We start from the raw sequence: 13,374 nt of genomic DNA, 5'->3' as shown, positions 1-13,374 counted from the left end.
AGTGCCAAGCTACTCATTGGAAGCAGTTTGGGGTTAAAATTGGAAGGTTCCTGGATTGAACCGAGGCCACTCTACCTCCTGAGCCACTATTGTTGTAGGGTACATGCTGTAAGCTGATACAGCTACCTATAATAGATAGATAGAGTTTTTATTAAAGTGTCCTACATCATAAGATGCCCAGCCCGCACGGGCTTACAAGACACTCACAAAATTGTACATAATATATAATAATACATATACACAAATAGACAGTTACTCATGGATACATCGTTCTCCAACGTAACTGCCATGCTTTCTCTACAAACTTTCCAAAAACAAAAACTTCATTACTGAACAACCAATTTAACATAAAACACTCAGACATCCAAAACAGATCTGGGTTCTTATCCTGATTTTTTTTAAATAAAACGTTTCTTAAATCATGGTATAGTGAACAATAGAAAACAAAATGAAACTCATCCTCTACAACTCCCAGGTCACAAAGAGCACACAGTCGCTGCTCCTCAGGAACGCCAGTATATCTGCCAACCTCAACTGCCAGAGGTAAAGCACCAGATCTTAACTGGGCACAGAGGGACCGAGGGACCTCTGTCCTCTTTTTAAATTAAATGCAACATAAGGTTCAGTCATGTAGTCCTCTTTAAATTGAATATAACTTCTTAATTTCTTAATACTTATGACCTGTCTGTACTAGCACTGATATAGCTTTACTTCCCAAAGAGAAATGCGAGATCTTATCATCAGCGCTGTGATAGTGACCCCAGGCAGGAACATTCATGCGTACTGTACCCTCATAATTTTGGAACTTGTGGTGAGTGGGAGGGGAGCGGGTGAACAGGCTCCATGTGTTCAGTTGTGGTGTGGTGTCTTCAGGGTAGAGTAATGATTAGAGGGTTAGTAAAAAACAGAGGCATCTTGTTTTGCCCACTTTGAACCTCCTCAATTGAAAGCTTTAGTCCTCCTGAAGTACTAGTACATTTGTACAGTTCCTTTAAATGTTTTCAATTAATAAATGTACAAATATAGGTCCACCGCTGCCTGGCTCATTTATACTTGGTCATGAGCTTGTATACGGCACGCAACCAAGTGTAAAGGGGCTCCAGCCCGTCCATTGTAGAATCACTGCACAAATTCCTCAACTTAACCCCCTTCCAGCACTCATATGTATTCTACCCTCTCAGACATTACCATCCATCATAATGGAAACCACTATTGTCTGTGCCCCACTTTAGACATTGTCTTGGTAAATTATTGCATTTTCTATAGGCGCCTTAATCCCAAGTGCTTTACTGCGCACGCACGCACGCACACACACACGCACACACACACACAGAGGCAGGCAACAATACAAGGAACAAACCTCATCGGTATCAGAATGAACAGGGTTCAGTGATTTACTCAAGGATACTTCAGCGTGAAGTCAGGAATTGCCTGGTATTGAACCAGGAACCTTCCGGTTCCTAAGTGGCAATTCTACCTCCTGAACCATTGCCAGCCCTTTGCATTGTGCTGTCACTTCCAATCAAAGCCAATTGACCTCATTTGAAGAGAATTATAGAGCACTGTGTGTGTGTGTGTGTGTGTGTGTGTGTGTGTGTGTGTGTGTGTGTGTGTGTGTGTGTGTGTGTGTGTGTGTGTGTGTGTGTGTGTGTGTGTGTGTGTGTGTGTGTGTGTGTGTGTGTGTGTGTGTGTGTGTGTGTGTGTAACCACTGTATGTGGCGATGAAGGGATTGAATTAACAGGTCTCCAAAGGTCTCCCCCCTGTGAGAGCGGTCCGTTCGGGGGCTTTGAACCAGCCTGATGGAGAGATGAGAGAGCGCTGCTCTACTACTTCCTTAGATGTATGTGTCTTTGATGTGTAAAGACGCCTCTGACAGGCCAGGTTAAGACTAGAATATTAAGGACATGTTTGGAATCATCAGCTAATAACAAGAGGCAGTAGAGTCTGTATTCCAGCACTGCATGCTTCCAACTCAACTCGACTCCACACGACTCCATTTGCTTTACGTATTTGCCACTGCAAATAGGACTAGGGGTGCTATCGTCTTAGTGGGAATTAGACAGACTGGCTTGATTTGTGACAGTTTATTTGGATTTTCCAAACGGCGCTCGTTTCGCTTGTGAACCAGGGTCCGTTTCTGATGTGCCGACTAAGCCTCTTCTGTACAAACACACCAGAACCATTACTCCCTGCACTTAGAGCACATGATCCCTCATTTAAAAGGACATAATTCCTCTAAAAGTCCAATTTACAATAAAGTGCTTTTCAGCATCTTCTTATTAAATCAAGAGAGACCGGTAAGTCCCCAGTTTTTAGAAACAGTGTTATTAACCACTTATACGATGACCCGAGTGTCCCAGGGCTCTACACTACTACTACTACTTTTCCCCCCTCAATGCTAAATATATTTGCCAAAAATAGCAGGTCTGCAAGCTCACAATCTAGCTTCTAGGATATTTTCACCAATCTGTTCATCCCAGAATTGGAACAGTAGAGTTCATGTGGTTAAGTCAGACACAGTCTCCACTGCATATCTATAAGTGACAGGAGTCACTGGTGCTGTGCTGGTGTCACGTTTGCAGGTCATTCTGCGGGACAGGTGCTGCTGTGACCATTGTGTGACCACACACACACACACACACACACACACACACACACACAGTAACTGACGCAGTGCCACGTACGGCCTCCTGCCAGCTGTGATTGATGAGATACAAGGGGACGTGGGTGCTAATCATTCTTGTGTATTGGAGATAATGACACTTCCAGTGGCATTTGTATGGGTGGTGCTAGGAGGGGCGAGTGTGGCAGCCGGATGGTGGGCGCAGGGACACTGAGGCTGGCATTGTGGCTCCCGTGCGCCGCGGGAACACTGAAAGAACCCTTTGTCACCCTGGTTTCAGAGGGAAGAAGAGGAGACCGTCCTGGCTGCGGCCTGGCAGACAGAGAGAGAGAGAGAGAGAGAGAGAGAGAGAAAGGGAATGAAATTGGTTTAAAAGGACGAGGGAGAGAAAAGGCTTAGTGAGAGTAAATAAGCCACAGTGGTGCAGACTGCAGAGTCAGACGCCACGTTTTTCTGGGACTGCTCAGCTAATCATATTGAGTGACTCAATTTAGTCACGAAATGGAGCAGACAGGTGGGTTCTTCTAACTAGCCTTTTGTGTTACTCTCCTCTTACATACTGTATGTACAAAGACTGTTGCTCTAGTTGGAGTAAAGCACGTGGCAGGAGCAGTAGTACGGCTTTAACACGGCCTATATGCCCCAGGTCTTATTTGAAGTGGAGACTACAGTATATAATGTTCCTTGATGTGATTTAAGGTAAAGATCTGTGGTAGGTGGTTCATAAGCTGGTGAGAGTCCACACGATAATGGCTCATTGTTGACCCCACCGAACCTGGTAAACACATCACCATCAATCACTGGAGCGTACAGTCTCTCTGCCAGTACACAGCCCCGCTGATGGGTTTATTTAATGTTTTACTGGGTGCTGTTTTTCTTCGTTTGTGTGAACCAGAGAGAACGAAGACGAGTAACGCCAACAATCAATTGCTTTTACAGCTTTTCGTTAACTGGATTGTCAATGTTTAACGATTTTAATGGTTTGCAAAATATAAACCATATAATCCTCCCGTGTAGTCGCTGAAGCATAACCCTCTCCCTATGGTCCACAGGCCTAGCGTAGGCCCTGGAGGCTGATCAGCCCCATCCCTGTGCCACGGTGCAGTCGACAGGATTAGACCCACACAATGAAGCAGTAACGTTGTAAAGAGGCGCAGACTAACGTGCGTGACTCCATTAAATCCAATCTCATGTGATGAGACGGAGTGTGTCTTCACTGAACACGACTGCCTACAGCTCCCTACAGAGCAGCAGGGATTCCCTTCGCCGGAGTCTGAGGGATTTAGATCGGTGAAAAACCTAAGGATCAGTGCTGTCTTTCTTTCCTTTCTTTTTTTAATGTTTTTTTCTTTTGTGGCTTTCGCCTTTATTTTATATTTTTTATGGAGGGACAGACAGTAGGCTGACAGGAAATGGGGAGAGAGATGGGGGGGAAGACATGCAGTAAAGGCCGTCGGGATCGGGAGTCGAACCCGTGGCACACTGCCAGACTGGATTACCAGCCAAGGTACCTGGACCATTGAGCCATGGCCCAGGCCTTTCTTTCCTTTCTATTCACGCTTTTGCATGAATCTATATTATCTCCACAATAGTAGCATCACTCAGAAATCTCACAGTATGTAGGTTGATATGCTTTAGGGCAGGGGTCCTCAACTAGAAATGATGAAGGTCCACATTTTTTTTTTGAATAAGACCGAGGTCCGGTCCCATGCGCGGCGTCCTTCGGAGAGCGGGGCTCTATGCCCGTTTAGTATGGTCAAGCCAAGCTTATACAAATCAGATCCCCTTCCACCCAACCAATAATGGGGTGCAGAGTGCAGGCCCGGAGTGGAACTCCAAATCAGGCCGGGAGTTATACGCCCTGGCAGGCCACACTGCGCGCGCGCAAAGCGCGCGCCAGAATTTTGGAGGCCCTTGGGGGACATTTTGGGGGCCTTTGCAGCAATTTCACATGAGAAATGTACCATCTGATGTTATTTATATTATTAACTTAAAACTCTTTGGGTGGTCCGCAAAGAGGTGGTCCGCGGTCCTGTCGCGGACCACCGTCTGCCAGTTGAGTACCCCTGCTTTAGGGTCAACTTGGTGCATATACAGTACAGTCCCTGTGCCATAATTATGTTTTCAGCTGTCAACCTCAACCAATCCCATTGATTGAACCGTATTACAGTACAGTGGGTCCCTCTTCTTTTGTCAATCACCGTAATGAGGAAGTCATTCAGCTGTTAAACGTTATTGGGTTTTTTCCCGCCTCATTGTCACTGTGAATAGAGCTCTTGGCCATTACGCATCTCTGCTAATTTCTTTATTACCCTTCAACTGGAGGGATTATAGACCTGTCATAGGAGAGGGAGGAAAATGAGCTTGGTTGAGTGAATTAGGATGAAATGGTGTCCTCTTGTTTGTGATGGTCTGGAGGTGGTCTACTGTAGGTGAAGAACCACTGACATAGAAACATAGCTTTTTCAGAAAACTGTCAGGATGTCAAAATGGGTTAAGCGTCCAGATGTTTTCTCGCCTGCTGTTTAATCTGCCTAACAATCACTGTGGGTGGTCAGATTGATGGTTATTTTTAGCTCCATCTCCCAAAGACATTTAAAAGATTTGCCATTGATCCCTAATGGAGTTTGTCTTTTGGCCTCAGCTTAGAAGAGGAGACGGCTGAAAGCGTGTCATATTTGATTTGTTTTTTTTAAGCCCTCCCATCCAGCGGCTACCAAGTAGTTTTCCATGCTCGATCGATGACATGGTGAACAGCTCTCAGCAGGCGTACAATCCACGCTCCAAAATTAACACACCCACACACACACACACACACACACACACACACACACACACACACTCTGAGCGAAACAGAAAAACCTTATGACCTTGACTGTGTCTCACCTCCCCCCTTCCCTAATGCATTGTGGGTAGATTGTATAGAATGACACCATTTGCGGGCAACGAGGAGGATAAAAGCAGATCTGCTTTCACTCTTAACAGCCCCAGAGGTTCATTATTCCTCGGCTCTAAGGTTTGATTTATATTTCGTTGTTTGGCCGGTGCGGAACACTGACAATAGAGGATCTATAAGCTGCTTACAGTATTTGGGGTGCTCGGGTGGTGCAGGGGTGAAGTACCTGTCCAATTCCACCGCAGTGCATCTGGCTTGGACAAGCGTCTATATTATATAGACCATATACTGTATATACAGTTGGCCGTGTTCTGGGGGAGGGAAGTTGCATGGTGAAGTTGATTATCCATGCACGTACTCTACAGGCTAGCGGGGATGTTGAACGGGAGGAGTACTATAGGACGGAGGCGCTACGTACCCCCGGTGGGGGGCTCCTTCTCACTGACAGGTGAGCCAGTAGGACAGAACAGTACTATAGGACAGAGGCGCTACGTACCCCCGGTGGGGGGCTCCTTCTCACTGACAGGTGAGCCAGTAGGACAGAACAGTACTATAGGACAGAGGAGCTACGTACCCCCGGTGGGGGGGCTGCTCCTCGCTGACAGGTGAGCCAGTAGGACAGAACAGCAGTGGAAGGCAGTGGGAGGAATTCATTGGCATAATGACTAGTTGATTGTGGAGATTCGAGAAAAAAGGGATTGGAAATAATCGACTTGACTGAAGTCGTCCGGGGTTCTCCGCTAGTATTTCACTCTACACTCATTACACTCTGAATCTCTACGCTGAGAATAGCCAATCTGCAAGTAGAGAAACTGGAGGAGAACATGTTAATAAATTGATGCCTGATTCTCGGCCCACAGAATAGGGACGCTTGGGTTCAAGTGGTTAACAATTTAAACCCTATACTTAGTCGACCGGCGGTCCCTCAGGGCTCTACTCTAGTATTTCCCGAAAATATCCGTCTATTTTCCCCAAATGTTCACCCCACGATGGGATTGTTAGGATTCAAGTGGTTAATGGGGGCTGTCTCCTCGGTTCTCTTTTTTTTTTTTTTTTTTATATATTTTTTTGCGGCTTACGCCTTTTATTGATTTTTGAAGGGACAGACAGTAGGCTGACAGGAAACGGGAGAGAGATGGGGGGATGACATGCAGTAAAGGCCGTGTCGGGTCCGGGAGTCGAACCCGCGGCACACTGCGACTGGATTACCAGTCCGGTGCCCAGACCGTTACGCTACGGCCTGGGCCTCCTCGGTTCTCTTGAAGATAATCACAGCACATCCTTGGCCTGCCTGCCCAGCTGCATCCCATTTAATGGTGGGCTGACGTGGAAGACACACTGTTTCACGGGATCTTCTGGGATGTTCCGATTTTAATTCCGACGTGAGGTTGTAGATGTAGATCAAAGAGCTGCTTCTGTCTGTCCCCTGAATGTGATGGATCTGATGGGACTAAGTGTCTGTCTGCCTGCCAGACGAAGGAATTCAACTGTGGGCCGATATGCCGACTGTAAAAGCCAACTGACACACTCCCAGTGGAAAAGCAATGGAGAGAGAGTGAGGGGGAGAAAAACAGTGAGCATTTGACTGAAATGGAGGTCAGTGGTGTGAGAGAGCATGAGGACACAGTAGAGTGAGAGAGAGAGAGAGAGAGAGAGAGAGCAGAGAGAAAAGAGAGAGGATAGAGGGAGAGAATGGAAAGAGAAGAGACAGAGCGAGCACTTGAGTCGAAATGGAGGTTAGTGGAGTGAGAGAGCTTGAAGAAACAGCAGAGAGATAGAGAGAGTGATATTGAGCTTGTCTGAGTTGTCATACAGTATCAGTAATCTCATTCTGGGCCGACTGGGAGTCTGCAGTACTGGAAGGAAACTGGAGAGAGAGGAAAGGATTAATAAATTGATGCCCGATTCTCTGTTAAAGTCTCTACTCTATGCTTAAAACACACCTAATCTGTAGCTGTGTTAAACTCTTAAACCCTTAAACTCTTCCACCGTGATTTTAGGCCGTTTCTATAGAACTGGTATTTTTGAGAAGCTCTAACGCATTGAGAAATATTTCAGAATTTTGCTGAGACTTTAAGCTGGATAAACCAGCATATGGCGTCAAAAGCCGTTTTAATGCTGAAAATCATATTTCTGGCAAAAAGCAGGAGGTCGGTGCGGTGCATACGGTACAGTGCATGGGTACAGTGCATACGGTACAGTGCATGGGTACAGTAGACCACTGTTTCTCAGCCTCGGGACCACCAGGGGTCGAAATTGACCCTCGTGGGTCTGTAACTCTGAGAGTGTAGAATTAATTTGTACACTCTCAGAGCAATTCAAAATAAATTGTTCTGTACGCGACCACCCAATTCATGTGGAAATGGTGGACCTTGACATGAAAAAGGTTGAGAATCACTGCAGCAGACCAGTCAGTGTGTCACTGGAAGGAGGTTGGACCCCTGACCTGCTGACCTAGATCATCATGGCAACCGCGAAAGAATCAAGGATCCGTTCTCCTCATCCATTCAGTTAATTTTTTTAATGTCTGTGTGCCTACTGTGAAGGCCGGTATGTAGTGTATATGTGGGTGGGAGAGTCTGTCCACGGAAGTGTTGGAGGTGGACGGGGTAGAAATTCTAGAAAAAGATGTTGGTGTCTTTGGCGCTTTGCTTCCGCTAAGGCCGATCGATTTGGAGTCTCCGGACACCGCTTCCATGTTCTCTGAACTGAGCGGCACAGGATCCACCACTATCATCCGGTCCCCTGTCTAGGACTTTTCTATGGTAGTCGTATCACACACACACACACACACACACACACACACACACACACACACTGGTTAGGGAGCTACCCAGAAACATGATTAATAATTAGCTGATAATGATTAGTGTGCACTAACCAAAAATGTCTTTGTCAATGAATGACATCCATTTAATGAGATGTCTAAAGGTGAAACGTCACTTGTCACTTAAACTAGGACCCCCATGACACACAACACAGCCTTCGACCCTCTTGACACACACACACACACACACACACACACACACACACACACACACACACACACACACACACACACACACACACACACACCACACACTGTCATACATACCCAGGGGTCCTGGTCCCTCGGCTGAGTAAATGTTATTCACATTTCTAGGACAGGGGGGGCTCTGTGGCGTTTACAACCAATCAGCTTGCGTCCTACAGACCCATGCCCCTCCCCTGGGCTCTGAGGACCCCCTCCATGTGTTTAGAGTAGCAGGGTGAAAGGTCGGCGCGTGGGGCTGCATCGTAATCAGTTTGGGAGGAGGTTTCTAATCAGAGTTAGTGGTGGTCCATACGACCTGCAGCTGAGACTTGTGACCTTGACCAGGAACAGGCCTGTCCTAACAGCTGGCACTCCTTTTTTACTGTATGTCACTGTCGGGTGGAAACCTTGTATGTCCAAAACTGTTCCTTTTTTATTATACTTTTATTGACATTTTGAAATAGTGAAAATAGCCGATCTACAAGCTCACAACGTGTCACATCGCTATGCGTTATTAGCTTGTAGATCGGCAATTTTCACTACTTTTGAAATATGGAGATAAAAGGTTTCTGCCTGACAGTAACAACATAACATGACAATGTATGAACAACCAATTTACTCTTACATCTTGCACATTCAAATAATTTACAGGAGGTCAAAAAAAATTAATCAATTAATTGTGAAATAAAAATAGTTAACTGCAAACTAAACTGACTAGTAATCTACTGTAGTAAAGGGGTGAAAAAAGGACTCAAGGCGACTAAAGTTAGAGAGTTTGATAGCCTTTTTTTCTAACCCTAAATAAATGAATAGATTATTTAAAAAGACAATGATGGGGTATAATGGGATTGGGGTTGGGTGGGGGTATACGATGTATAGGGTGCCTGTGGCAACCTCAGACAAGCAGCTGGCACTCCTGAACAAAAAAAGCAATTCATCATGGTGTTGTCACGATTATGTTACTTTGCTTTGTACTTTATTAGATTTCAGTTTAACTAGTTTAACTTCTATATTGGTTACACATGTGCCGTTGTGGCACCAGTTTTCAACGTCCCATGCTGCACAAAATAGTGCAATTGAAAGTTTTACAAAAATCGCAAAAAAGGTCAAACTTTTCTAGAATAGCCGAAATTGCAGATAGTAGAGAGCTTGTAGACCAGCTATTTCTGCTATTTTAAATCTTTCATCTTACAATGAAGTATATATCAGGCTAAAATGTGTAAAATGCTGTATATGCTTAGTATATAGAGGCAGGCTTGATCTCTATGTTAATCACACATGCATTATTCAGTAATGCACCAATGCTGCATGGTGCTTTGACGCAGGCTGCAAAAGACTGCGCCCACGCTCATTGGACATTCGTGAACCCGAGTCCTATTGAATATTAATGCAGCTTCAAACGTCAGTCTCCGTCCTGCAGTAGCTGTGTACATGATCATGACAGTGATGGATAATTACACACGGCTAACGAGCCAGCTTGTTCGCCTCGTCACCTGGGGAGTTATTTAGCAACACTTCAAAACATCCCATTTTCTCCCCAGAATTGGCAACCATGTTTTAGCTGAGGAAGTCTCTTGAGCTAGATTAGTGGGATATTTCACACAGCTATTTAAGAGCACTTCTATGAACAAGATATATTCAAACGTTTATTTGCATAGTTCTATGAGACACGTGAACCTTGATGCTGCATTCACACTAGCGGCGTCAAAACGACAGGCAACAAGTCATTTTAAGTGGAAGCCACTAACGACATGAAGATACAAAAGGATGCCCGACACTTGTGTGACACGCTACAAAAGGAAGTTAACCTGGACATGTTTATCTTTCAGCATTTCTAGACCCCTTCTCTCTCCTCACAATTACTGAAAAATTGTAAATGGAAGAGGTATCTGGTGATGCTTCAAGGTTTAGCCGTTTGGTCATGCTTCAAGGTTTAGCTGGTTTGTCTGCATTAGTGTCAACGCAGCACGAGGCGACCATGAGCAGGTCAAGGTTAAGTTGTCTCACTCAAGCACATCAAACCTCTAACCTGCTTAACTGACTGTCTCTATAAACATCTGGCCCGCCCTCCACCACCAGGCTGTTGTCACACTCACTCAAGTTAATATCACTAATATCCCTTCAAATATCACACATTTGCCCTGATGAGTACACATATACTGTAGGCACATTGAAACCTTAACAAAAGCCTTAACACATATTTTTGCATCGAGGCTGCACTGCAACTATTTAATTTTTCCATGATTAAAATCACTACAGCCTGGTGGCTCATGGTCTTACACGGCGACAGTCTGTGAGGATTGACGTCAGATGATGAGAGAGCAGGGATTGTGTCTGGGTGAGGACACCTGGCGCGGGATTGTGATGCTAATTGTCCCCCTGTCGGTAGGTCAGTCCTGTCGGATAAAGAGAGAAAGGCACTCACACACACACACACACACACACACACACACACACACACACACACACACACACACACACACACACACACACACACACACCTTACCGTACTGTAGGTATCTGCACAGATGGAGAGCGCCGTTCTTTTAATCCTGTCTCTCTCGCACACACATTTGGCAACTGTTGCGATAGATAACATGATGTAATGCAGAGGGAATCCTTTGTCTCCTGTGCTACTAAAAACGATGTGACACGCTACACCATTTCAACACACACATTACCCCCCCAACACACACACACAACACACTCACACACACCCACACACAATGTACATGCACATAAACAAAGAAAACACATGGACAACATACGGTACAAAGTTCATTCAAACACAAATGGGTACAGATATCTATATCAAAATGCTCTTCTCCCTCTCTCTCTAACACATGTGTGTGTTCATTCAGCCGAACTGAGAGGGGTGAGGCCCACCCTCTGTCGGCGCATATCTCCTTACCTCAGTACCACGCTCACAGCTGCGGGCTAACACATCTCCCACCCTGCTCTTCCCTCCTGTGGGATTCGTAAATTGCACGAGGCGAGAGGCAGGGCGGCCGAAAGGAGGGTTCAACGTTGAAGGATTAACAGGCATTAAAGCCCCAGTAGTTACTGCATTCTATGCGCGTTGTGAGCTTGTACAACCAAGTTGGTATACCTGAGTATACAGTTACATCCCTTTGGCTCTCAGTTTGTCTGTGTGTCTGCCAGTCCAGAACATAGAAGTCTCTCTCTCTCTCTCTCTCTCTCTCTCTCTCTCTCTGCTCTTTATATTATTAATTAATGGAGGTTGTCCAGTGCAGGTACGGTAGCAGATGCACTTACTTGCTTACTTGTGTTACCAGCATTTGCGCTGCTCCCTAATAACAAAACATGACGTTAAGCATAATTACTGCAACTGTGGATCATCCGTCGCTGCAGTGTGCACTGTGCAGTCACACCTTCTCAGGAATGTCGATGAACGGGCTGCCTGATGGAGGGGAAAGGAACTGGTTGGAATAACGTGTTCCTTCCACCCGCTACGTCCAACCAGGGAAACTCCCCCCTGTCAGGTGTAAAGGAGCAATTTGGCATGAGTTCAAGTCCGTTGCTCTCCCCAGGTTGGCGGAGGGTGTGTAGAGCCCAGGATCACATTAGAGAATTGACACAGGGGTGAAAATGGGTTACAAAATCGTAAATAAAAAAAGGAATGTCGATGAATTTCAAACATGGATTGCAGTCTGACAAAATAAGGACGCTAATTCTCGATGCCTTTGTTTTCCTCGTGCCTGCACAGGATCTGATACTCTCTGTGGTGTCGTCACTGTACACTGGTGGTGGCCCACTGCCTAAACAGACACCTGGTGCCTACACACACACACACACACACACACACACACACACACACACACACACACACACCAAAGGCACCATACTGTATACTGTACTGTACATGCCAGGGGCTTTAGGGCCAGATGGGCATACATCCTTATCCTGTAAGATTTACTATGCTAAATGTATTGCCGTGAGTGACACAGATGAATCCCATCGATGAGCCCCTCGACCCAGATGGAAACGGTGACCGCTGACTGACCACCTTCTCTCTCTCTCTCTCTCTCTCTCTCTCTTCTAACAGAACCACCAGGTGATGGAGCTGCAGAGGAACGGCCTGCGGGATGACATCAAGGAGTACAAGTTCAGAGAGGCTCGTCTGCTGCAGGACTACACCGAGCTGGAGGAGGAGAACATCTCCCTGCAGAAGCAGGTGTCTGTGCTCAAGCAGAGCCAGGTGAGAGATACACTGTGTGGTGGGGGAGAGTGCAGTACAGGGGAAACGGTTGTGCCTTTCTTTGTCCTTTGTTTCAGGTTAACAGCATTATCGCATTAAAAAATATATAAGGAAGACTCCTTAGACTGAGACTTAAGAAAATAGAATTAGTCTGGGCCGTGGCTCAGCGGTCCAGGCACCTTGCCTGGTAATCCAGTCTGGCAGTGTGCCGCAGGTTCAACTCCCGATCCCTACGGCCTTTACTGCATGTCATCCCCCATATCCCTCTCCATTTCCTGTTAGCCTACTGTCTGTCCCTCTAAATGTACAAATGGACCCATAAGGTCCATTCCGTTCCATTTGAACACAGAGTTACAGACCTGCAGTGGTCCATTTGGAACCCCCTCAAGGAACCCTGAGGGTCCTTGGACCCCATGTTCAGAACCATTGATATAAACATTCATGAAGAAAAAGTCACAATGCATATAAGTGTAAAAAGCATATCAAATTCATAGATTCCACCAGCATGCAGCACTATAGCATACTGTACAAATACTACATTCAGCTGAGTTGGCTCATCAGAGACACATTGTAGCCGTAGCTAGAGGCAGCTTTTCTGAAGTCTTTGATAACGCACACACAC

At 45.9% G+C, this 13,374-nt stretch overlaps 1 protein-coding gene across 3 annotated transcripts in view; it reads left to right on the top strand.

The window, feature by feature from the left end:
* LOC310861663 (protein bicaudal D homolog 2-like) overlaps nucleotides 1-13,374 on the top strand; it is a 73,299-nt gene that overhangs the window by 31,820 nt on the left and 28,105 nt on the right. For all 3 annotated transcript variants that reach the window (XM_083769214.1, XM_083769213.1, XM_083769212.1), the window contains exon 3: nucleotides 12,600-12,752. In XM_083769214.1, coding sequence (XP_083625340.1) covers nucleotides 12,600-12,752 — 153 coding nt within the window. The remainder of the gene's footprint in view (nucleotides 1-12,599; nucleotides 12,753-13,374) is intronic.

Source organism: Protomyctophum parallelum, assembly GCF_964188405.1.
Source record: "Protomyctophum parallelum genome assembly, chromosome: 7".
NCBI lineage: Eukaryota > Metazoa > Chordata > Actinopteri > Myctophiformes > Myctophidae > Protomyctophum > Protomyctophum parallelum.
Note: the sequence above shows the minus strand (reverse complement) of the source record. Positions and strands in the feature narration are given on the sequence as shown.